A 23,307-nucleotide genomic window follows, 5' to 3' on the forward strand; every position below is an offset into this window, starting at 1 on the left:
TCTGGGACTTGGGAACAGCAGGAGCTTCACTTTCTTCCTTCATCTTCTTACCCAGCTTTTAACTGGCAGTTGTATTTGTGCTACAGGACACATAATAACAAATCAACAATGAAAGCAGGGTAGCTTGTTCTGTCTGGTTTCTTTATTTGGCTGACAACCCCCAATAATCTTGTAGTCTTTATGTGTAAAAAGTAGATGAAGAAAGCAAAAAAATGCTGGACATTTTGCATTTAAAAAAACGAAACCAAACCCAAATGACCTGGGAAAAGACTCACTATCTTCAGTGTTGAAGAATGAAACTAAGCAGTTCTTAATAGCTTCTATTTGCAACTAGTTATAAATACAAAGGAACTTTTTGGGACACCCTGTTGTGTGTTGTTTCCCCTGTCAAGTGAATTCTCTGGCTGTCTGGTGGCATCTGAATTAGCTGGGAACAAAGCTGAGACTTTTACATTCTCACCTGGACTTAGCGCATAGTCCCATGGAAATTGCTTTACCAGCTGCATAGCTCAGCACAGGCTGTAAAGGCAGATCTCGTAATTTGTTGAGCTAGACCTGAATGTTTTCAACATTTATTAACCAGGCTTCCCAGTTCTGGTGTGCTACATGCATAGTCAGGCATATCCAGATGGTAAGTCAAATCCTGGAAGTGACTGGATTTCAGGCAGGGATTTGGATAGGAAAACAGGCATAAATTGGCATAATCTGAATGAAAAAGATAAGCGCCACATACTATAGCAGCAAAATTTGGTTAAATAGGTTACTGCTTGTTGTGTTTTCTATAGTGTGCAAGTACCTTTAGTAAAAGGCTGAGATAAAGGTATAAGCATCGGTCCCATTTTGCGACAAAGCGGATTCTCCTTTTCTCTGGTAGATATTTTAATGCCAATAAAAATGCACATTCACAGAGAACATTTCCACATTTCCAAGGCAGGAAGGCTTGCCAGGCTGTAACCTTCCAGTCTGCTGCGAGGTTTTTGTTTATTTGTCTGTGCAATGCCAGCACGTTGCTGAATTTAACCTGACATGAAGGCTCTGCCATAAGCTTGCTAGTGAAGTGAGCTATGTCGGCACGGCTGCGTGCTGGGCAGGAGGTGATGGGATCCTGCAAGTAACTTGAGGGTTTGCTGGTTCAGTGTGAGCAGAGCAGTATGTGCTGGTGTTCTTCCAGCTTTGTTTGTGTGTGATGGGTAAACCCCAGGAAGCTGTTGTACACAGAGGCTTTATTTTTTTAATAAACCCTTGGAATACATAAAACTGTGTCTGTTCTTGCAGTCGTCTGCAGTAGTGTGGGCTGGCTAACCTCCCTGCAGAGGTGCTTGCAGTCCTGTAGTTGCTTCTATTTGGAAGGTGTGCTGCTTACTGTAAATCTGTTTTGCTATTGATGGTTACATCCTGGATTCTCCACAGCAGATCCTTTGTCCCTTTTATATTTTCTGAGAATTTCTTTGGAAATGTAAGAATATAAGGTGTGTTCTTTAAGTGCTGCTCTCTAGAGGAATCTCAGTGTTGCTGTTGCAGTGGGAGGAATGAACAACTTGTAGTTATCTTTGCTAGAGGAGATTTAATGCAAGAAGCAGGGAAATGGAAAAGGCCCTGGGGGGCTGATTGACGGCCGCTGAACATGAGCCAACTTGTGCCCAGGTAGCCATGAAGGCCAACAGCATCCTGGCCTGTATCAGCAATAGCGTAGCCAGCAGGACCAGGGCAGTGATTGTCCCTCTGTACTGGGTACTGGTGAGGCTTCACCTAGAATCTTGTATTCAGTTTTGGGCCTCTCACTACAAGAGAGTCACTGAAGTACTGGAGCAGGTCCAGAGAAGGGCAATGAAGCTGGTGAAGGCTCTGGAGCACAAGTGTGATGGGGAATGGCTGAAGGACCTGCGGGGGTTTAGTCTGGAGAAGAGAAGGCTCAGGGGGGGACTTCATCCCTCTCTACAACTGCCTGACAGAAGGATGGAGTCAGGAGGGGGCTGGACTCTGCTCCCAAGGAACAAGTGATAGGACAAGAGGTAATGGTTTCAAGCTGTTCCAGGGGAAATTTAGACTGGCTATTAGGAAACATTTCTTGACCGAGAGGGTGCTCAGGCATTGGAACACGCTGCCCAGAGTAGTGGTGGAATCACTGTCCAAGGAAGTGTTCAGAAACAGCATGGATGAGGCCCTCAGTGAGATTGGGTTAGTGGTGGCCTTGGCAGTGCTGGGGTAAAGGTTGGACTTGATTTTAAAGGGCTTTTCCGGTCTGTAAGCAGAGATTGCAGTGCAGGTGTGATAGAGAAATATAATAAGTTTTAATAAATAATCTAAGTCTGGTGATAGTAGTTCCTGTTTGCATTTATACACATACATAATCTCCATGTTCTGTGGGGTTTGTTCTCAGAGGCCATGCAGAAGCTGTTCCGATAAGAACATTCAAGCATGCTCTTGGCAGGCAAAAAGATGAAAGGGATGGCAGGAATTCTGTGCTGTGTCTCCAGAAGAACTTCCTTTGGAAGGAGCAGAGTTGAGTGTTAAGATGAACTCAGTTTTTCTCCTTGCAAGGACAAAGCCCAAATAGGTTGACAAGAGTAGAGACTTGGGGGAGAGAGATTCGAGGGGCTGGAACGTTGGAAGTGTTGACTGCTTTGGATGAAAAGGATTTCTCATGAAGGGTATAATTGGTTCTTGGTTACTGCTGTGGTCGCTGGACAGAGCAAAACCATGCAAAGCAAAGTCTGCAGCCTGAGCTGCTGAGGAGGGGCTGGTCACCAGGAGGGTGCCTGCGGCCTGTTACAGGGGAGCACTGTTGTACGAGTGTGAGAGACGGGTAAGAGAGGTGGGAGTGGAGACCAGATTTAGTTACAGTTGGCCCAGCAAGTGCAAAAGTACGGAAACGTAGCTGTCCCTGTTCTTTATTTTTTTTGGATATAGGAATAATATAAGAAGGTTCTGCTTTGTTTTGGAGCACCCAGTACGCTACCGAGAGGGCCTAAAGAAAATGTTGGTGATCACACCTACAGTAAATGTCAATTCAGTGATCTTGGATAAATCCTTAGAGAAGCAAGCAAATAAGCTCCTGTTTACAGACTCACTGTTCCATACATGTGTGTAAAAATGCTTTCAATAGCTGCAGGTCAGGCAGAGGTTTCTGTTGTCCATATTGGATGGGATAATTCCTGTGGCAGCGGTGACTTTAATGAAAGCAGTAGTATTTTTATTCCTTTGTTATAGAAGCATCAAACTTTATTTTGCCTCTCTGTAGTCTGCTTTCTGGGCCATTCAGGGCTGTCTTGGAAAGATTTGGGGTGTGCTCACAGTGCTGAGCCGTGGCCTCTGGGTTTTCCTGCAGAAGCCACTGAAAATGATACTTGCTCGTCACAGAACAGCAATTAAAATGGTTTGAAAAAATGGAATTCTAGCATAAAATGGGGATTGTGAGAAGTCTTCCACTTTGTTTTTTGTTTGTGGAGGCTCAGGTTCTTGGAAGGCACATGCTTGTGAAATACCTATTGTATTTATACAACTGAAAGTTAGAAAGTATCTTAAGTGTTACCCAGTCTTCAAACTGTAAGTGACTAAACAAGAGAAATCGAAATTGCACAGAAAGTCTTAAACCCTATTTCGTCTCTAAAAGGCTTAGAGAACTATGAGGTTGCATAAAGTATGGGACTCTGGAGACCCTTTCTTGGAGAAGTAGGACTTCTGTGAGGGCTCCAGCAAGGAGAATGACAGGGAGATGGGGCAACAGGGAAGGGCATTGAATTAGGTGCGTATGATACTTTGCTTCCCAGGAAAAGAATGTGAATATCCTGTCTGACAGCTGTGTACTGTCCTCCTGGTACTGTGGGTAGGGAGGAACGGTTAATGGGCCCTTAGAGAAGCGTTGGTGTGGTTGTTGAATCACAAAATACAAGAAGTGAGAGGTTGGCAGGTTAGACAGAGGCTGGTTCTGTGCCTCCCTTGAGCTCATGCGGTGTGAATGGAGTTAAAAATCCTCAAGCAGGGGAGGGAAGCTTGCAGAAGGCAGCCGTGCTCCTGCGGCTGCGGCTTTGTGGGGCTTTGGCCAGTTGCTTATCCGAGTGAAGCAGAAGTGCTCATGCAGACATTTGCTGATCTGTGAATTTTAAACAGTTCTTTCCCATCACAGATATTAAAGATTTCTTACACTGAATGCTCTTCTGAATATTTGTTTGCTTTTGTCTCTCTCAGCCCTGATTTCAAGAGCGAGGGTTTTTTTCAAAGGAGGCAGATATCTGCCATTAGGCTCTGATGGAGATGCTTGCTGATTTGCTGTGGCAGGTAATCAGCTGTATCCTTCCACTGAGCTGGCAGCTGTGCCTAGCCAAAGTCTCAGACATTTTGCCCCAAAAGGATATAGCTGTTTCAAGGAAACGGACTGACCCTAACATGGGGGTGGGAGGTTTGAGTGTTGCTGTACTGCCAGTGCATTGCTACCAAAGAGTGAATGAAATTTGCACTGAATAGTTTGAAAGTTAATTTACTCCAGTACTGTTGATTTTGGTTCTGACTGAGAAAATTGCTTACTCTAGGTATCTTTACTTTTTTGTGCTGGAAGTACTAAGTAAAGGTACTCCAGACTACTCTGACACAAAACTCACCACTGAACCAGTAATGGATTTCATAAAAATGTTTATGGGGAATCAAGTACTACACATTGTAAGTGAACCTAAAATAGTTGGTTCCTACCTGAATAGTTTATTATATGGTGTCTTCTTTGTGCTTTTCTCACAAAAAAAAAAAAGAATAGATTCTGTTTCTTTTGTTTTTATTGAATTATACTGGAATTTAAAATACTTAAGTTGTTATCCTTGCTGGTCCTTTCCATTGTTTTACTTCCTTCTATCAGTGATGGGTTGGCAAAGGCTCAGTCAGGCCGGGTGGAGTCTCTCGGTCCTTGGAGAGGGTGCAGATGTGTTTTCCAGAGTCCTGGTGTTTTCTGCCTGGCTTATCTCCTAGGGTGAAGGACCTCGCCCAATTGGCTTAGATCTGCTTATACACTGATAAGGTGTGTGTCCTGCAAGTCTCATACAGATCTTGATTCAAACATCCCCCCCTTCTCCACTATCTCATGTTCTGGTATCAAAAGGGGTAGCTGGTGCTATATTCATAAGTGATTGTAGTGGCATTAGATTAGGAGGAAGGTTAGAAAAAACCTTGAAGTTGTCTTTTGCAGACGGGGAGTTGCATATTTCTTTCAGTAATAATGAAAGCAGAGGGCAAGTGAGCATCTGGGACCGGCTGCAGGTTGTAACAGCGAAAATAGCACAGCAGTGTCAGGAATAAGGCTCGGGAGGGTCTGTGCCCTGTATTTCAGAGGTGCAAAATGAATTGGGAATATTCACTGCAAGGGCCACAGAGTTAAAGTGGACGAGAAGCACAGGAACAGCTGTTTGTTTCCTATTTATATGGACACTGGGGAAGGGTTGCCGCTGGGTGCTCATCTGTACCTAGTTTGTACTTTACACTGTTCTTTGTGAGTGTTTTTCAGACTCGAGTTTGTAGTAGGGAGGTGTTTTTGTCCTGAATAGCATCTCTTTCTGAAACACCAACAAGAACCTCTGCTGTTAACACTAGACCTAATTAGAAGATGTGCTGAGCAGTACATTGTTTGTGACAGCAGAAACTGGAGCTGTGGAGTCTTTAGATGAAGTCCATGTGCCATCTCCGCTCATAGGGATGACATAATTAGTATTTCCTTGAAGTAACAAGCATATATGAATGGGCATAGGGACCAAGAGGACATATACCCCCTCTCTTCCCATCTTCAGGGTACGGTCCAACAATAACAAAAAGCACCTTTATCTTCCCTTGTTATCTCGGTATTCAGTAGCAGAGTTGTAGGTTTCAGGTGCCAAAAACCCCTTTCGCTGCTCTGACAGACCTCTGCAATAGGCTTTCTGCCTGCCAGTGCAGGGAAAGCTCTATATGGTAGACACAGGGTTTTGAAATACATTTTACTGGATGCCTTTGCATCAAAGAGTTCACGGAAACCTAATCCTTTCTGTAGCTTCTTCCCCAATCCGCAGGGGTGTCTCCTGTCCCCACTGTCTCATGTGCCTTTGTTGTAAAATAATATTAAGCCACAGACACCAGCTGATTTACTTTAATTCAACATCCAATTTATGTTTGATTTCTTTTCATATTCAAGTGAGCCATCTGGCTTTAATGAACTGTAACTGTTTTTAATACTGCTTCCAGTTGCTAACATCTGAATATTTCATGTGCTGAAAGGAGGTTTGAAATGCAGAAGTGAGACTGAAGAGTCCAAAGTATTTCCAAATCAGCTCTGTTCCAGCAGCACTTGTGTTCCCTTCCTCTCGAGATTTATCAAAAGATAATCTTTGGGGTGCCAGACTGTAAGCATCAGCCATGGCGGGTGCTAATTACAAGTACTCTCAATTTTGTGTATATAAACCACCAGAGCTGTTTATGGAACCCAACTTGACTTGGGCAGAATATCAATCAACTTCAACAGGAGCTGCCAGTATTTGGCATCTGTTAAACAAACAGCCTCCTCGGGGTTTGGGTGGGTTTTGTGTTTATTTGGGGTTTTTGTGTTTGGGTTTTGGGTTTTCTTGGGGGGTGGGGGAGGGATTGGTCTTAAATATTTCCATGTTGAAAAAAAAACAACCCTTGAAGTCAGTTTTACATCACCTCATTTAGTTGTAAAAGTTAATTAAGAGCTGAGTCCCATAAACTGAAAATATCTTAATTGCAATTAAATTCTGAGGATACTCTGCCAGGGTACACTGTTAGAAACCGGTGGCATAGCCCCAGATTTGTTGGACTGCATGCTTTGCTCGGCGTTTTCACAGCATTGCCTTTGTTTTGGTTTAGTAGTGTGACAGCTGATAGACTTATGATAGGCCATTACCAGGAAATATTTTGATTAATGATTAAAAAGTATTTTGCTGGTTAATTGATTGCTGTTGGTATCATCATGCATCATGACTTCATCAAGGCTAGAATAAATGGAAGCTCAGGCAGTCAGTCTCTCTACGGGAGGAAAGTCTTCAGGAGTTTCCAGAAGGAATCCTGTGTTGCTTTGTCCGTAGTGTGGGAGAAATACATAAGGAACCACTGAAGATTGCTAGAGATTGGTACCTGGACTTAATTTCTCAGTGACTCTCACAGAGTCAGAGCTGAGTTGGGAGTTAACTTGTCACCCTGTAGGTGTATGCCAAGCAAGGCCTTTCTGAGCTGGAGAGGAGCAGGTTAGAAGCAGTATGGCAGAAGCTGGCAGCTGAGTTTCCTCGGAACTCCTCCTGTGTTCCAGGAGCTATAATGATAAAAGCACACTAGTGTCTTCTACACAGTAGATTCTTACGGCATTAAGCTACCATTCAATAGGAGCTCTTAATGGTACCTCTTCCTACTCTTAAAAATTGTTATTCTTGCATGTAATAAAAGCTTTTAAAGTTGGCTGTGGTTTTGATTGTACTTGAGAACTTCCCACACCACTAAGCACTGCTGGTAGATATTTCTTTAATTCTACTCAAGTTTGTTGTTTTATTTGTGTGTGAATGAAGCTATTGGTGTTGTGTACTGAGGCTTCAGCCAGGCTTTTCAGTGCTTTACACTGCAGTTCCCTTAAAATTCATGCCAAGGACTGTACCAGTCTACAGCACAGCTTTGGCATCTCGCTTTCAGTTGAAGTGTAACTCGGAGTTTGGTTTGACTTGTGTGATGTTGCCAGCCAGCAAGCCTGGATGTTCCACAGACATGGTCAGGACATTTGCAGCCTGCTACATAGCATTTTACAATTAAGTCGTGGAAATCCTCCACAAAGTTGAATTATGGAACTTTGGGATGGTTTGGGGATTTTTTTCCAAGTTCTGTGTCTAAATGGTGGAGGTGTGTCTTGATTAACTTGATTTGCATGGGGACCATGGGAGCCTAAAGGTGCTGCTGTCGGCTGGGACAGTGACGCTGCCCTTTGCAGTCCCAGCCATGGGCAAGCCACCCAGTCCTGGTGCCTGGGATCACAGGAGCTGCCTGCTCTGAGGGACTGCTGAGAAGCTGGGCAGGCAAGCTGGCAGAAGCAGTCATTCTCCCACCTAAGCTTCTGCATCCCTGTAATAGAACTCCTTCTGCAAAATACTTCAATTTTTGACAAATAGACAGACTTCAAAGGAAAATAACATTTTGTTAGATTTTTTTCAGACCAGCTGGAGTTCAGAAACTGCTTATTTGAATGACAATACAAATGTAACTGCAGCCTGCATAAAGCTGCTTGTGGTCTGCTTGCAGTTGTGGTGGGGTGGAGGATGCTCTTTCAGAGAAGGGGTGGACAGTGTCTTAGTCATTTGTGGTTACTGTGTGTCCAGTTCAGTTATACCTTCAGAAATGAAATCATGGTTGTACCTTCAGAAGCAGTACTGTATTGGAAGATCTCTCATTTGTGATACTCATTTGGAACTAAGATCTTTGTGTTGCCATCTGGTAGGCAGCTTGCATTTTTTACAGATTTGTCCATGCTGCATCAGAAAAAAACCCCACTTAAAATAGATTGGAATCTTTAACCTTAAAAATTAAACAAAACCTCTCTAAGGCTTATGGGGCAGTCTCCATAGACTGTGGAGATAAAGACATTATAGGTATATGAAACTCAAAAGACCCTTAAAACTTTTCAAATGTATTGGGCTTCCCTTTTTTAAACCTTAGTGATTCAAAGTATGTTTAGGTGAGAAATGCAGCCTGTGTATTTTAAAATCTGATTTTTGACCTGGTAAGTTAAAAGAACACAGGTGATTTTCCCCTTGTATACATCAGGGCAGGAATCACAGAATCCCACAGAATCCCAAGGGTTGGAAGGGACCTCAAAAGATCATCTAGTCCAACCCCCCTGCAAGAGCAGGGTAACCTACAGTACATCACACAGGAACTTGTCCAGGCGGGCCTTGAATATCTCCAGTGTAGGAGACTCCACAACCCCCCTGGGCAACCTGTTCCAGTGCTCTGTCACTCTTACAGTAAAGAAGTTCTTCCTGATGTTAACGTGGAACTTCCTATGTTCCAGTTTACACCCATTGCCCCTTGTCCTATCACTGGATATCACTGAAAAACGCCTAGCTCCATCATCCTGACACCTACCCTTTACATATTTGTAAACATTGATGAGGTCACCCCTCAGTCTCCTCTTTTGCAAGCTAAAGAGACCCAGCTCCCTCAGCCTCTCCTCATAAGGGAGATGTTCCACTCCCTTAATCATCTTTGTGGCTCTGCGCTGGACTCCTTCAAGCAATTCCCTGTCCTTCTTGAACAGAGGGGCCCAGAACTGGACGCAATATTCCAGATGCGGCCTCACCAAGGCTGAGTAGAGGGGGAGGAGAACCTCTCTTGACCTACTAACCACTCCCTTTCTAATGCACCCTAAGATGCCATTTGCCTTCTTGGCCACAAGAGCACATTGCTGGCTCATGGTCATCCTCCTATCCACCAGGACCCCCAGGAATACTGTCAACTTGCACAATTGTAGAACACTCTGTGTGTACGTGCATGCGTGTAGTAAGAGGTGTGAGAGCCAGTTTCAGGGTATTTTTTTTACACTGAATTCTCAGCTGTTTCTGGTTGGGGGTAGCAGAGTAAGATTTTAAATGGTTCAGCCATCTACATTTGTACAACCTCTGTATTTGTAGGGTGGGTTTGTCAAAACAGACTGCAAAATTTCCTTGTGCTGTCTCCAAAGCAGTTCGAGGCTCTATTGGCAGAGATGAGTATTAGGAGAGTAGAGACGGGCTGTGTCCTTGGCAATGAAGGGGATGCTTAAGAAATCTGAGGAGTGGAAGAACTGTGTTATGGGTAGGCCATTGTTCTATCACTTGCTTGTTTTTAACAAGGATCATCATTTTAACGTAATGTAGTTAGGAGCAGTCCTTTGCTGTTGTACAGGACCCATTGGCATGGGTGAAGTCAGTACAGACATCTTGTAAGTATACAGAATGACAGGTGACTATATACCTGTATTGATTATTTTAGAATATGTTTTACTAGCTGATACACAGTGAAACGAACTGCCATAAAAGCCAAAGAAAATTTTAAGACTGGTAAAATATGAAATTAAATAAAGTACTTACCTCGAATGTGTCTTGGTATACAGAGTATTAATTGGGTTTTCCACTTACATAAGAGGCAACATTTTGATAATAAATGAGCTACTGTGTCACAGCAGAACAGTTTCACTGGTGTGTTCAAGTCCTATTAAAGTGATGTAGTGCTGGCTCCTTGGTTGAACTGTTAAGAATCTAGTAAGTTTAAAATGTGTACATTAAACTTGTCTTGTACCTGTTCGAGACCAGAGCTGCAAATTGCCTGAAGGCTTGTGGAAAGTAAATGGCTAAAGTATTGGACACCCACAGCCTGAGCAGACTTTTTGTAAGCTTCATTGTGCTCTTTCTTTACCAGTATCAGTTTGTCTTTCTTGACTTTAGCTGTTTTCATTGGACCAGGTGACAAAGGAGCTGAATTCTTTTTTTGTCTTGTTCCTAAGCCATGACTTGGTTAGTTCTCTGCTTCTTTAATGTTGTGGAGAGTTGAAGGAACTTTTGAGAGGGATGGATTTGTGGGAGGCTGAAGAGATTTTGAAGGTCAGCTTTATAATTGACTGATTTAGGAAATGGAAGTTGAGGGGTGTGGAATAACTAAACATACATAAAGACAGTGAGAGGCCCTTGTTTGCTTTAAGGCTTTTGTCTTATTGCTGGAGTAATGTTTTTAATGTATCTTAAAAGTACTTAGAATCTGATAAACATTTTCTCATCAGTTATTTCTTTCTGGGTTTTTTCAGAATCCCTTCTTGAATGTCCTGGCTGCCAGTAGAATTGAAGACAGGAGGCAACTCATGACCAGCAAACCGTGACAGCCTTGGATTCCCCTGCTTCTGGCTGCTCGAAATAACCACTGGGCTGCTGTGGAGATGAATGGAGAACAGCAGCATGATGCAGGTATTGGTCTGGCTCAGCTCCCAGGCTAATGCGTCTCAAAAAGCTTGGCAGGCAAGATGAAGCAAAGATGAGCACAGTGCATGTTTCAGAGTTGGATGTGTGTGATGCTGTGTACTAGATACAGAGAGAAACTCACATTTCAAGGACTGTGAGTTAGATTCTGGTTACAGGGCTTATGTTTGTTACTGCTCTGTTTCAAAAGCAGGGTGTATCATTGACTTAAAGCACAACAAAATCTGAGCCACCTTAGTAATTGTGTTTTTAAGGAGCTTTGTCTTTCTTCTTCGTGGGACTACTATGAGATGGGTTTATGAAAAGCTCAGTGGCTTTACCACTACTATTTTAAGGCATTTATCTGTAAAAATGTTTAATATTATCTTGTTCTGTCCTTGTGTTCTTCTTGTTCTTAATATTTTTACATAGTTGTGCTGCTGATTTTATTAAAAAGTCAGGTAACTGAAGTTGTTTACCTGTTAATTGATGTGCCTTGGAGTGCCTACTTTGATAGGCTTGGGATATCGACTCCTAACCTGCTGCAGAGGGGTATATTATGCTAAATTAGCTCAGGCTTTAGATCACCTTGAAATACCAGGCCAGGAAAAGCATTGGTATAGGATAGCTGGGGACGCCAACAGCTTTCTGGGAAAAAGTTCTGGGATTGTACACTCTTACGTGGGTAGGGACCATCCATTATTCTGACTTGCCTGCCATGGTTTATTCCTTTTCCTTGAGGAGGTCCCTACTAATGGTGTCAGTACAGTAAATGTAAAGTAAATTTTAATTTGACCAGTGTACACAGCTGGATTAGAATTCATCCGAGTATTACTTCCCTTTGGTACCTGTCCAACAAGCAGCTCTTCTCATAGGACAATTGACTATTGGTAAGTTTTGTACCTTTACTTTATGGAAGTCTAATTGCTATCAGTGTTACTGAAGAAATATTAAATGTGATTTTAATATATAGTGCTTTTAGCAGAATGCTGTTATCTGCTTTATGACACTTAAATACGCATTTTAATTATTAACCAATAAAATTGTTATCAACATTATGTTCTCAAATACGCAAGAAAAAGCGGCATGCACAGGTATGCAGAATGCCTCCAGGCACATGCAGATACTGTTTCCTCTGCTAGTGGAAACTGCTAACTTCTGTCATGTAGTGTAAGAAAAATTTTTGAGCAGCTGAGAAGAATAGCTGGGAGATGTATATGTGGTTAGCAATGGGCTGTTCACAGGCTGATAGCACATCCCTCTGTACTAAAACCTTTATTGGCATTTTTCCGTCTTCCGTCCTCTCTGCGCTCTTGGAACAGCTAGGCAGGGTTTGATACTGTCTCAAAATTACTCAACAGTTATTTTCCTGAGCATCCTTTTTGTGCCTGGTTTGAATACAGGTGGCTGTGAAAAGCAGACAATAACTGAAGAGAACTTTACTTACTGAGTTCAAAGCAAATGCTACGCACAAGCACACTAGTTTTGTTGTGCCTTCTTAATATTGTTTCCTGAAGTGATTTCTGTTAGACCAATCCCAACCACTGCTGGAACATTCCCTTCGTATTCTTTGACTGGTGTAATTTTTTCCACTTGATGGGTTTTAGCAGTTTTTGGAGATTCCCCTCTGTCTTTCTGGTTTTTACATACAGGCTCCCAGCCAACAAGAACCCGGACAGTGCTGTGGGTTGTTGCTTGTGATGCTCTCCTGCACTACAAGAGAAAGAGACAACTTTCATTCTTGTCACAGTCTTTCTCAGCTGCTGAAATTCCAACCTGTCTTTATTTATTCATGGCCTTGCAGCTGGTATAGATGGAAAAGATTAACTATTATTAAAATCAGATTGAAATATATCTAAGTTTCGGGGTGAGAAACCTTTGGGTTAGCCTTAATTGAAGGTCTTCCAGACTTCAGTATGATGTACTTAAATGTCCAATATGACAGTTCAACTAAATCACATTAAAGATGCATGAAAATTATTTGGAGTGAGAATTTAACTTGAATCCAAAGATCAGAACAGTCTGGAGTAGACTGCTTCCATTGCAGGTATTTTTAAGGGCTGATGTACTTAAGCCTCCTCATGTCAAACAGTACAGTTCAGTATTCTTTCTCTTCCTGTATGTATCAGAGAGCAGCAGGACATAATTAATGGTAAAATTCAGAAAGGAACAGTTAGTGTTCACAATAATGCTAGTAGAAATAGTGATAAATGGGAAACGATTTAGCTACTTGGGAAACTTCTCATATTCTTACAGGCAATTTTCTCTCCTCCACAGTAGATAGACGCTCTCCACAGAACCTCTGTAGGACACTTCTCGATTTTACTTGAGAAAATGATAGCTTGATTTGAAAGTGTTACTGAGAAAAACTAATTGTATAGTAAGGCCACAGAGATGAGAATCGCATCTGGTTTCTTTCCCCACCTTTGCCAAAGTTGTGCTTTGGCTAATGTGTGATGACTGAGATAATGTGTGGCTCAGTCACCCTGTCTAATATGGAAAAAATATGTCTCTCTCTAGTAGAAAGCTGGATTCACTTAGGACTTGTAGCAATTAAGGATATGGGGAGAAAGAGAGAACATACAGGTACACCTGTACAGCATTAGATTAATGACTTGTGGTTTAGGATTAAATGAATTAAATGTGGTTTTGCTTGTTGTCATCTGTGATATTAATTTGCAAGTTTTCTCACAGTAATGAGAATCTCGTGTAAATATCTGAGGTTTTATTGAGTAGTTTGAAATCAGACTGATCAGGACATTTAGTACAGACATATGGCCCCTCAGGAATGCAGCTTCATTAAACCGGTCCTCTGCATATCCTGGATCTGCTAACCTGCAAGGATGGGGCTGTGCAATGGGAGCTTGGAAAAAAATACCAACAGACTACAGCAAAGGCTTGATTTAAACAGGGCCTGCTCTGGTGCAACTGTCCTGCCAATAAAACCAGAAGAGGAACTGGATTCTGACTCCCAAAGATTTCTAGTTAACGTGCGCCTTACTGGAGAGATCATCCTTCACTACAATCTGGGGCTGTTTCTGCATTCAGATGTCAAAAACCAGACTCTTGATTTCTGAATCTTTTCATGGGTTATGCAGTCCTACTGCATGCTACAGTTAAAAAACTAATTTACTGTGCTCATTCTGAAGCCTCATACAGCATTTTTGCTTGAAGCTTTACTCAGTGAGCTTCTCCTGTTCCACAGTGATTTGGTAAGTGCACTAAACCAGTGATGCTGTGGCAGGGCTGTGTATGAGACGCAGCACAGATTTGTTACGTGATATAGTGAAGCACAGCCCTCAGTTGTGTCAGCCTCCTAAAGGGAGGAATCCACCTGAACTTCCCAGCTCAGTGTGCTCAGTAGTTGAACTGCAAGGATTATCACCTGGGTCTCTCGTTTGATTGTAAAACCTTAGTAAAGTGTAAACGTGAGCTGGAATGAGCTCTTGCAGATGAATGGAACAGCAGAAGGTCTGGGTGCTCCTTACGAAAGTTTCTAAAACTCCCTCTGACTCAATGAAACTTCCGACAATAAAGCAGGAAGATTAAAAATAATAATAATAGTATTTTTTCCTATGAAAAATGAGTCACAAGGGAGCTCTGGGTGTACTGGTGAGATCTGGGCACTGTAGAGCCCTTCTCACTGCAGTGCAGACCTGAAAGGAAACAGCAGAGACCATGGATGAGTGGAGTGACAAAGGACCTTTGGTTGCTCTGTTCCAGATGGGAACTGGTTTTAAACATAGAAGCCAAGGGCAGCTAGAGCAGCATGCAAACTGGCTTTCTCAGGAGTTCCTTGTAGCAATTAAGTGGCATCGTAAGTTACTAATTGACCCTTTCAGTGTGTTAAGTGACCTGTGTCTCATTTAAGGAGCTTAACTGCCCTTTACAGTTATCTGATGGTGACACCTTATTGAAGACTTGGTGCTGCCTTCAGCTTGGTAAAGAGAACCTCTGGAAGGCCTCAAGGTGCTCGTTGTATTCCCTGTGTGCACCACTTGGCTTCCGAACCTGTTAAAAAGCACAGAGCAGTCACGTTGCTCTGTGTTTCTTTTCAAACAGGAGTGGATTAGACGTTGCAAGCAGTGTTTTTTACATACAAAGTGCTTTCTGGAGTTGGACAGAAGTGGGGTTGTTGCTGCTGTTGAGCAGCTGGGTGCTGTTTGGTGGGACAGAGTGAGCTGGCTTTCTCTAGGTGGGGGAAAAGCCAGACAAAGTTCACTCTTGGTTTTGACTGACCATAGATGATGTGTTCCAGTTGATGCTTCATCCCACTTTGGTTCTGGAGCAGTAAACTCAAGCATTTTGTGGTGATATTAAAGTAAAATGCGGGTTTAATGAGTTAAGAAAACTTAAATCTGTTCTAACAACATTTGCAATGTTATTTTTCATAGAATGACTTGCAGCCAAAGCTTTGATCAGCTCCACCCTGATTTGCACGCAGCTATGGTCTGTGCTTTAACAGCTCTACTCTCTCACAAGTTTTTAGGGTTTTTTAAATTACTTATTTCTGTCCTTTTCCAGGTTATTCCTTCAGTAAGGTAAAAATTATCCCCTAAAAGTGATGGTGATACTCAAGCTCTGAATTTTGTGAGCTCCGAGCCTGATGAAAGGCCAGTCTAACCAACCGTGGTTGTTAAAAATAGCAAAATGAGATTGCGCTTGGGAGAGATAAGAGCTTCCTTTAAAACAGATACTGCCATCAGCAAACAAAAGCTAACTGAACATACATTGCTAAGTTTTGGGAAATGATAATTCATAGCATTACGATGAAAAGTCAAAGATGAGCTTAACAATCAGCTTGGAGATAAAATGAACCTACTTTACACTCAAGACTTGCAGTTTTTTCAGATGATGTAGCTCAGACTTTTGGGCAAATATTTGCCCCTCTCTATTCGAAGAGTAAGAGCTGTGTGGAGCATACTTAGCAAGTTGTCAGCACGTCCATGGGTTTGATAAGGGCATGTACTTCATTCTCTTTTTCCGGACATACGATGTTTCCTGTTCAAACTACAACTCCTTGACAGAAGAGTTACCACCTGTCCTAAGAAAGGCTGAGTGTGTTGGAAGTGTTGGTATCCTTTAACCTTTGCTGAGCTCTCCCCGTGCTTGTGATACACAGAGATTTCTGTTTTCAAATATAAACAAGGTATCAAGTTTCCTGGTACTGAGAGATGGAAATCTCTTGTGTTCTTCCATGAAGACAACTATCATACAGATGGTAGAATTGGTGTAAACGGGCAAAAGAGAAGGTTCACTTAAAGAAAAGTGTCATGTCTCTGCCATCCCATTTTGCTGCAGAACCTGGACCTGTAGTTTGTGTTGAGGTTAAAAATGCCACTCACATGAGGTGGAACCCTCCCTGGGCATCCCACACTGTGCCTGCAGGAAGAATACAGTGTGCTGTGTGCTAAGCTGCATAGGGGACCTGAAATCCAACTGTGCTGGTTGTGGTGTCTTTTCAGCAGAGTGGGTTACAGGTTAAACAGGGGTGGGAAGGGAGCAGGGAAGTGAGCCAAGAACAGAAGGGGAGACCTATGCTGGGGGACAGGCTTGATAATAATAATAGGAAAAGTGAGTAATTTGTAGTGCGGCTCACTACAGCTTCTTGCTTCCCTAACAGCCTGAGTGAGGTTTGAACTGTGGCTTGAGTGGTTTTAGCACATTTTTGCTTTAAATGCATCCAGAAATGAGGTTTTCCTTGGTCTAAAGAATCTGTTACACCTTGTGAGTTAAGTGTTCTTGGTTTCAGTTGTGTCTTGAGCTGTTTTCTTTAGAACTATCCTGAATCATTCTCGATGTTTTTGGTGTTTTATAACATCTAAATAAATACTGTCTGACTTAAAAAAGAAGAGTCATATATCAATATTTTTTTTAATCTTTCTTTTCAGTCGTCTTATTACTGATATTGCTGTTTCCTGGATGGTTCCTAATTTAATACAGTCCAGTGTGCCCCAGAGTTTTGAGTTTCTTGTATTTGTTCATACACAGAGTTCTGCTGTCTGTGTTCTCTTCTCACAAATTTAAAGTGATCTGTGCTTAGCCAAAACTCCTCAGGCACTCGCTATTTTTCATATCAGGTCCAACTGAAAGTGCCCTTTGCATGCAAAGAAAGGCTAAAGAGTTGTCTGTGTGTTGAAATGTGTAACTGAAGTTCACTGCACACTTGTGTGCTCAGTCATTTGGAATTGAAGGAGATTTTGCGGTAGTTCTTAGTAGCCTAAAATTTAAGCCAGCAGGTTGCTAAATAAGGAGGGGTGTGGCTTCTCTTCCAGATGCTGGTTCCAGTGTGGAAGAAATGGAATTCAGTTGGGATGAATATCTAGAAGACACAGGAGCAATTGCAGCCCCCCATGGATCTTTTAAACATGTAAGTAGAGTGTTTGTTTACTTACCATCTCTTGTGTTGGGTTTTTTTGATACACTGAACGTTTAGGGTTTCTTTGAATGCATTCCATAGAATAAAAAGAAATGAGGAATTTCACCTTTTTATTATTGTTTCTCGTTTTTTTTCTCTGTATGTAGCACGGGGTAATCCCATCCAAGTGGTGAAAGTTAAGGGGCTCCTAGTCTTTTCTGCGCCAGAAGATAAGCTTGTTTTTTGTCATGAGGCATAAACTGGCCAGTCTCTTTCTTCTTTTGGTGATTGCTGCTGGACAACTGCTGTGGAGGAGCTAGCTTTAGAAAGCTGGTGGCATAGTTCTTGAACAGCAGAATTCGCATGTGCTCTCAAAGAAGGTTTTAGTGGTGGCTCTCAAAGGAGGCCAAGGAGAAAATAATAGATCTGCCAAACACTTGACTGTAGTAGTTGGAAAGCTGATTAGGATAATTGTCAATCACAGGCTTAATGGATAGGATGAATTCATGATCAGCCCTTGTCTTTACCCTTGGATATCTTTAATCAGATGTTTGTTAGTAAAATCCTAGAGTGCACTGTCCCATGGGGTGAGATCAGAGTGTGAAGTCTGCCTTCTTGTACTGGGTCATCAGTGAAGGTGAACTGTATAGAGCTGCTTTCCAAACCTCTTGGATCTCTTCCAACAACTGAAACACCTTTCAGACTGCCAGCCTGTATTGGAACTAGATGATCTTGAGGTCCTTTCCAACCCTAACTATTCTGTGATTCTATACAGGATTCTATACAGGAAGGTACTGAAGGTGAAATGTCCTGGTTATTGTTTAATAGTCTTTCAACTGGCTGTGGGTTTTTTGCCATGGCAGTGAAGGTAGTGACTGGTGCGTCGCCCATTGCTTGAAAAGCACTCCAGGGTTTTGGGTCCGTTGTCACCACTTACTGTACAGGAGACTTAAATCAGCAGGAAAAATACCTGAGGTCTGTTCATGGAGGATCATGAAGCATCTTGAGTCCAAAGGCAGGCTGCAGAAGTGCAACACTTTACAAAATCTGTCAAAATATGGCAGTTGTGTTACTAGTGAAGTTGCACAGTAAATGTAGCTTTGCAGAGGCTCTTCCATACACCAGGATGTAATTGTAAACTTTTTCTTCAAAACAAATGTTGAGGTATCTCATTTCTGAAGGGGAGAGACCTATTCTAGCTTTGCTTTTCCTTAGTGTACTAAGTCTCCAGCAAGAGCAAGCTTACTTGGAGTGGTTGTGTCCATGCAGCCCACATGGAGGAAGCAGTACGGAATCAGAACAATGGCATTTTGCAGTAGTGCAGGTAGTAGCCTATCTGTTCTTCTGCTGTGGTTTACCTTACTTGATGTCTGTTAAAGAAAATAGCATAGCTCAGACATTATACAAGCAAATTGTAATGCCAGCTTTACAGTGTTGGCCAACTGAATTAACATTGCAGCTGTATGTTGCTAATCAGCAGGAGACACACTTGAATTTTGTCACCTCTGGACTGCATTCTTTGCCAACTCAACTGTGTCAGACAAGAGGTCTGGTTGCAGTGGCCATGGTCAGTAAAAATACAGTTAGTTTAAAAAAAATCCGTATTTTTTTATGTGGTTATTCCCCACATATGCAGAGCACAGTGCAGTTGTGCTGGTGCAAGTAACAGCGTTGTGGAAAAGGCTTCCGTGAGTGGGTGTGGGCAAAGCCTACCCGTGTTGCCTGGTCCTTTAGTGGTGTGTTGGATGGCCTCTCGTGAACAGTGTGCTGGGGGAACTGTACTTTCGGGAGCTTGGCTGGCCATGGGGAGCTGGCCTAGGCACTCCAGGTGCCAGGAACACCACACAGGGCTTCAGGGATGAGCGGAAAGATGGATGCCTGCATGTTCAGAAGGAGAATAGTCAGGCATTTGCTAGCAGATTTCACTTAGAATTTGTCTGGAAGCCAATTTTCATGTCCTTTGTAATGAGCTTGGCATAAAATTTTGGAAAGTTAATGCTGACACTGAATTGACAAGCAGAGAGAGGAGCATTTTTAGAGCAGCCTCACATCACCTGGATCTTGCTGTTAATAGAAATGCAGCAGTGCAAGTTCTCATGCTCAGTATTTCTGCTGTCTGTTACAAGGTAATGGGCTGGAAAAGGTAGAGAAGGAGAAACCTCACTGCCTCCCAGTGGATAGTGACAGTCTGACTATGTGACAAAGCCCTAAAAAAATGTGTGGTTCCAGGAGACACCAGGTGAGGGATTTTCAGTAGAGAGCATACAGACTGATGGTGCTGGTGACTTCTGGTCCCTCCAGCTGGAACTGGTGTTGTGCTGGCTACCATCAGAAGAGCTATGAGGGAGCTACTTTTGTACTCTCAGAAAAAGAGTGTAAAAACGAAACTGGAGAATAGTATTGGCACAAGAATAAATGAACATGTGTAAATAAATTTTAGACAGAAGCTTAAGGCTTTTGTTTGAGTTTCTTAATACTGGAGTAGTGCGGCTGTGACCAGCCTCCCCTTAGGAGTGGTGGGTAAGAAATAACTGAGCCATACTGTAGGAGAGTACAGAATCAGGTTAAAAAAAATGCAATCTGTGATTACACAGCCTTTGTTAGCAAAGAACCAGACTTGCTGATGGGGGAGAGGACTTTTTCATATTTGTATGCTTATATTCATTCTGACAGTTTTGCGCTTAGTGTAAGCAAGAGGCATTGAAAAATGTAAGCTCCTTCCTCAAATTAAGCATGTCCTAGTGTTCAGTTTGTTTGCATTTTAAAAATTAAACCACGTTTAGATCAGAATGAGTGGTTTGCTTACAGCTGAGCAGGAAAGAGAGCTTACCAAAAAACCTGGGGCTGTGCTGGAGCCAGCATTGTCATCCCCTCCCCCAAGTCTGAATACACTAGAACTGATGAATGCTCTTTTTCAGTTCCTTTCTGCTGCTTATATATGTGTGTAAACATATACTAAAAGTAAGTTAGTGTTCAACAACATCTGAACACACATTTGCTGTGACTTACATGCTCTTAATACTTCTTGCCCGTTCTTTCTCATTCTCTCCTCCTGAGCTGGGTCAGATGCCAGATCTGACCTGTATGTGATCAGTGGGGGGATCTTACTCGATGGGAAGAAGGTGCTGGGCTTGGAGCTGCCTGGATAGCGTGGTCCCTGACTGCTCCATCTCAGTTTGCCTTGTGTGCAGCAGGAACCTGCTGCTCTCTGACCCACTGCTCCGAAGAAAATACTCAGCATCCCCTGCTAGCCAGTCTGCTCCCTGAGCCAGCCTCAAGAAACAAGGTTTTGTGCTTTAAACCGCACAGTGGTGTCATCTTGCCCAGCTGCCAGAAGAGGGTGCTAACTTCTTGGTCTCTGCTTTATCCACCGAGGAACATAAATGACAGCGTTAGGAAAATGCACCTGACTTCAGGGAAAGCTCTATTTGTGGCTGTTGATTTGGCTGAATGCAGCTCTCTCAGTCAGGAGGCTGTGCTGAAAGTTCAGGTATAGAGCTGCACAGATTGCCCAGTTCCACAGACTTTGTGCCAAGCTCATGGCTTTTCTCTCAGGAATCAGAAGTCTTTAGGAATATCTCTTCAGCAAGACAATTTATCTTTTTGAAGAGATGATCTCTGTAATACCACTTCAAAACACCTGCAGGTACTGGATCCTCTGATTTTGTTTTTAAGAAGGGGTTTTACGAAGTGAAGAGTGTTACCCTAAAGGATGTGAACAGTTAACAGATGCATATGCTTTTCTTTCTGATGTGGTTCTAGTTTTATTTTTAGCAAACCAGTATGTGCTGGCTGATGAGACTATAATAGCTATGGCAGTTACTGAACTGTCAGTGCAGAACTGGTAATAAATAACCCAGAAAATATCTCCTGCATCTGCATGGTACTGAAAGACTTGGAGTTGATTCAAAGAGGAAATTTAACTTGGGACCACTTAAGAAAGAAAACATCAGTTACATTCAGCTGAGAACAGGGGATTGACACCTTAGATTTTTAATTAAGACTGAGGCCATAGAATTAAGCATAGATAAGAAATATACTATGGTGAGAGCAGAACAGGGTCCTTCTGCTTTCAGGAGTACTTGAACTAGGAGAAGTTATGGATATGAGAAACTTAATGTTTTGCCTTCTCTTTTTAAGTTCATATTTCAGAGTCTTGCGTACTACGCAGTCAGATTCCTCACCTGCACATAACACAGACGCACATACACACAGAGCACATGGAGTGCTTGGTGCTTTATTGTTGTCAAAGCATGAAGTTCACTGAAGAACACATACTGTTCATGTTCCATGCAATTAATGTAACAATGCTACATAAAGAATCGTTTAGGTTCTTGGATAGAGCCATTAAATATCTTTATTCTGTAATCTGTGCATATTTGTAGCTTCTTAAATGAACATGGCAGAAGACAGTGATACCATTATCTGAAGCTCATGAATGTACTTTAAACAGGCTCATTGTTCAAAGTGACAGATGTAGTTTAACGCAAAAAGTCAAAAGTTGTGCTGCTGAATTTGACCTTTAGGTTTGCCCAGCTGTGAGTTGAGGAGCCTTTCAGTGGTGGGTGAGGTATTGTCCAGGGCAGGGACATAAATTGCAAGGTATTGATTGAAGGTTGAAAAGATACTCTGAAATGCAAAGGAGATCTCATTAATGATAATTCCGTGTGCATTTCAATGGGAGTCCCATAACGTGATGAAGTTGTTTCTCTGAAGAGACTGGATGGCATTTGGCTTGAGGTTTTTTGCTAATAAACACATCCAAGTTGTTCTCCTGTTGTTCTGCAGACTTTCTGGGAGTGCTTAAATGTGATCGTGTTCTTCTTCTTCAGGTGGATACAAGTTTGCAGAATGGTTTTGCCCCTGGTATGAAGCTAGAAGTTGCTGTCAAGTCTGACCAAAACACTTACTGGGTAGCCACTATCATTACTACCTGTGGGCAGCTGCTCCTGTTGCGCTATGATGGTTACGGGGAAGACCGCAAGGCTGACTTCTGGTGTGATATCATGACAGCTGATTTACACCCCATTGGCTGGTGTGAGCAGAACAAGAAGGTTCTCAAAGTCCCTGAAGGTATTGTCTCTGTGTGCAGAAGTGGCGAGTACACACAAAAGCATCCTTTTGTGTTCTGTGAGCCTGGCAGGTAGTCTTCATAATCACTGTTGATGACAGGTTGAGGTTGTCTGCCATGGTGTTCTGAAATCTCATGACTTTATGTTAGGGTATTGCTCTTTCTCGAGAGGAGTTGGCTTAATTTCAGAACTGGACTTACTTTTACAGAGGCTTGAGGTTGTCTTAAATCATCACCCACCAAATTCTACTGCTTTGTCATTTCCTTTGAAGATTTTGTTGTTGTTTTGTTTCTTCTTTTAACGTGTTACTGGTGAGCATGTTGCAGATTCTTTTGAATTATGCAGTTCAAGAGTGTGGTAAAGCCTTGTTATGTGAATAATCTTTAAGTGGCAGGAGGAATCACTCTTTTTTTCCTCACTTTTCACTTAGGTATCAAGGATAAGATACCTGACCAAGACGAATTCCTTCAGCGGGTGCTGAAAGGAGCATGCAGTGCTCCTGCTAACCTGCTGGAGGGGGTAAGTGCTGCAATGTGCTGCATCATTGGTTTTGTCTTGATTTTTCCCCTTTGTAATTAAGGGAACCCCTATTGAGATTGTCAGTTCAATCCAGGTTTAGGGAGCATTGTAGTATGCTGCTGACCTTAAAGTTCCACTCTAGTGTTTCCTCTTCATAGTATTTAATTCTGATAGTGTTGTCCGGAAGCATATCTGTCACTGCAGGTTTGGGCTATACATTAATCCTATCAAAAGAAGGAGCTTTTTCAAACTCTCTTAGGTTTCTGTTCTCCTCCTATTCTGTTCCTCCTTCATACTGCTCTAAGGAAAAAAATCCTTTATTTGTCCAGCTTTCATGTTATCCCTGTTCTCAGCTGTTTCCTTTCAGTTTCTCTTTTTTTTAAACTAATGGCAGGTTTTTGTTTCACTTTAATCATGCATATTT

At 42.4% G+C, this 23,307-nt stretch overlaps 1 protein-coding gene across 3 annotated transcripts in view; it reads left to right on the top strand.

Annotated features, from left to right (window-relative positions):
- The window catches only part of SFMBT1 (Scm like with four mbt domains 1), an 83,954-nt gene that overhangs the window by 37,199 nt on the left and 23,448 nt on the right, over positions 1 to 23,307 (top strand). For all 3 annotated transcript variants that reach the window (XM_065687153.1, XM_065687152.1, XM_065687154.1), the window contains exons 2-5: positions 10,787 to 10,943; positions 17,210 to 17,304; positions 22,125 to 22,365; positions 22,795 to 22,883. In XM_065687153.1, the coding sequence (XP_065543225.1) occupies positions 10,916 to 10,943; positions 17,210 to 17,304; positions 22,125 to 22,365; positions 22,795 to 22,883 (453 nt within the window). In that variant the 5' untranslated portion in view covers positions 10,787 to 10,915. The remainder of the gene's footprint in view (positions 1 to 10,786; positions 10,944 to 17,209; positions 17,305 to 22,124; positions 22,366 to 22,794; positions 22,884 to 23,307) is intronic.

Source organism: Lathamus discolor, chromosome 7 (assembly GCF_037157495.1).
Source record: "Lathamus discolor isolate bLatDis1 chromosome 7, bLatDis1.hap1, whole genome shotgun sequence".
Classification (NCBI taxonomy): domain Eukaryota; kingdom Metazoa; phylum Chordata; class Aves; order Psittaciformes; family Psittacidae; genus Lathamus; species Lathamus discolor.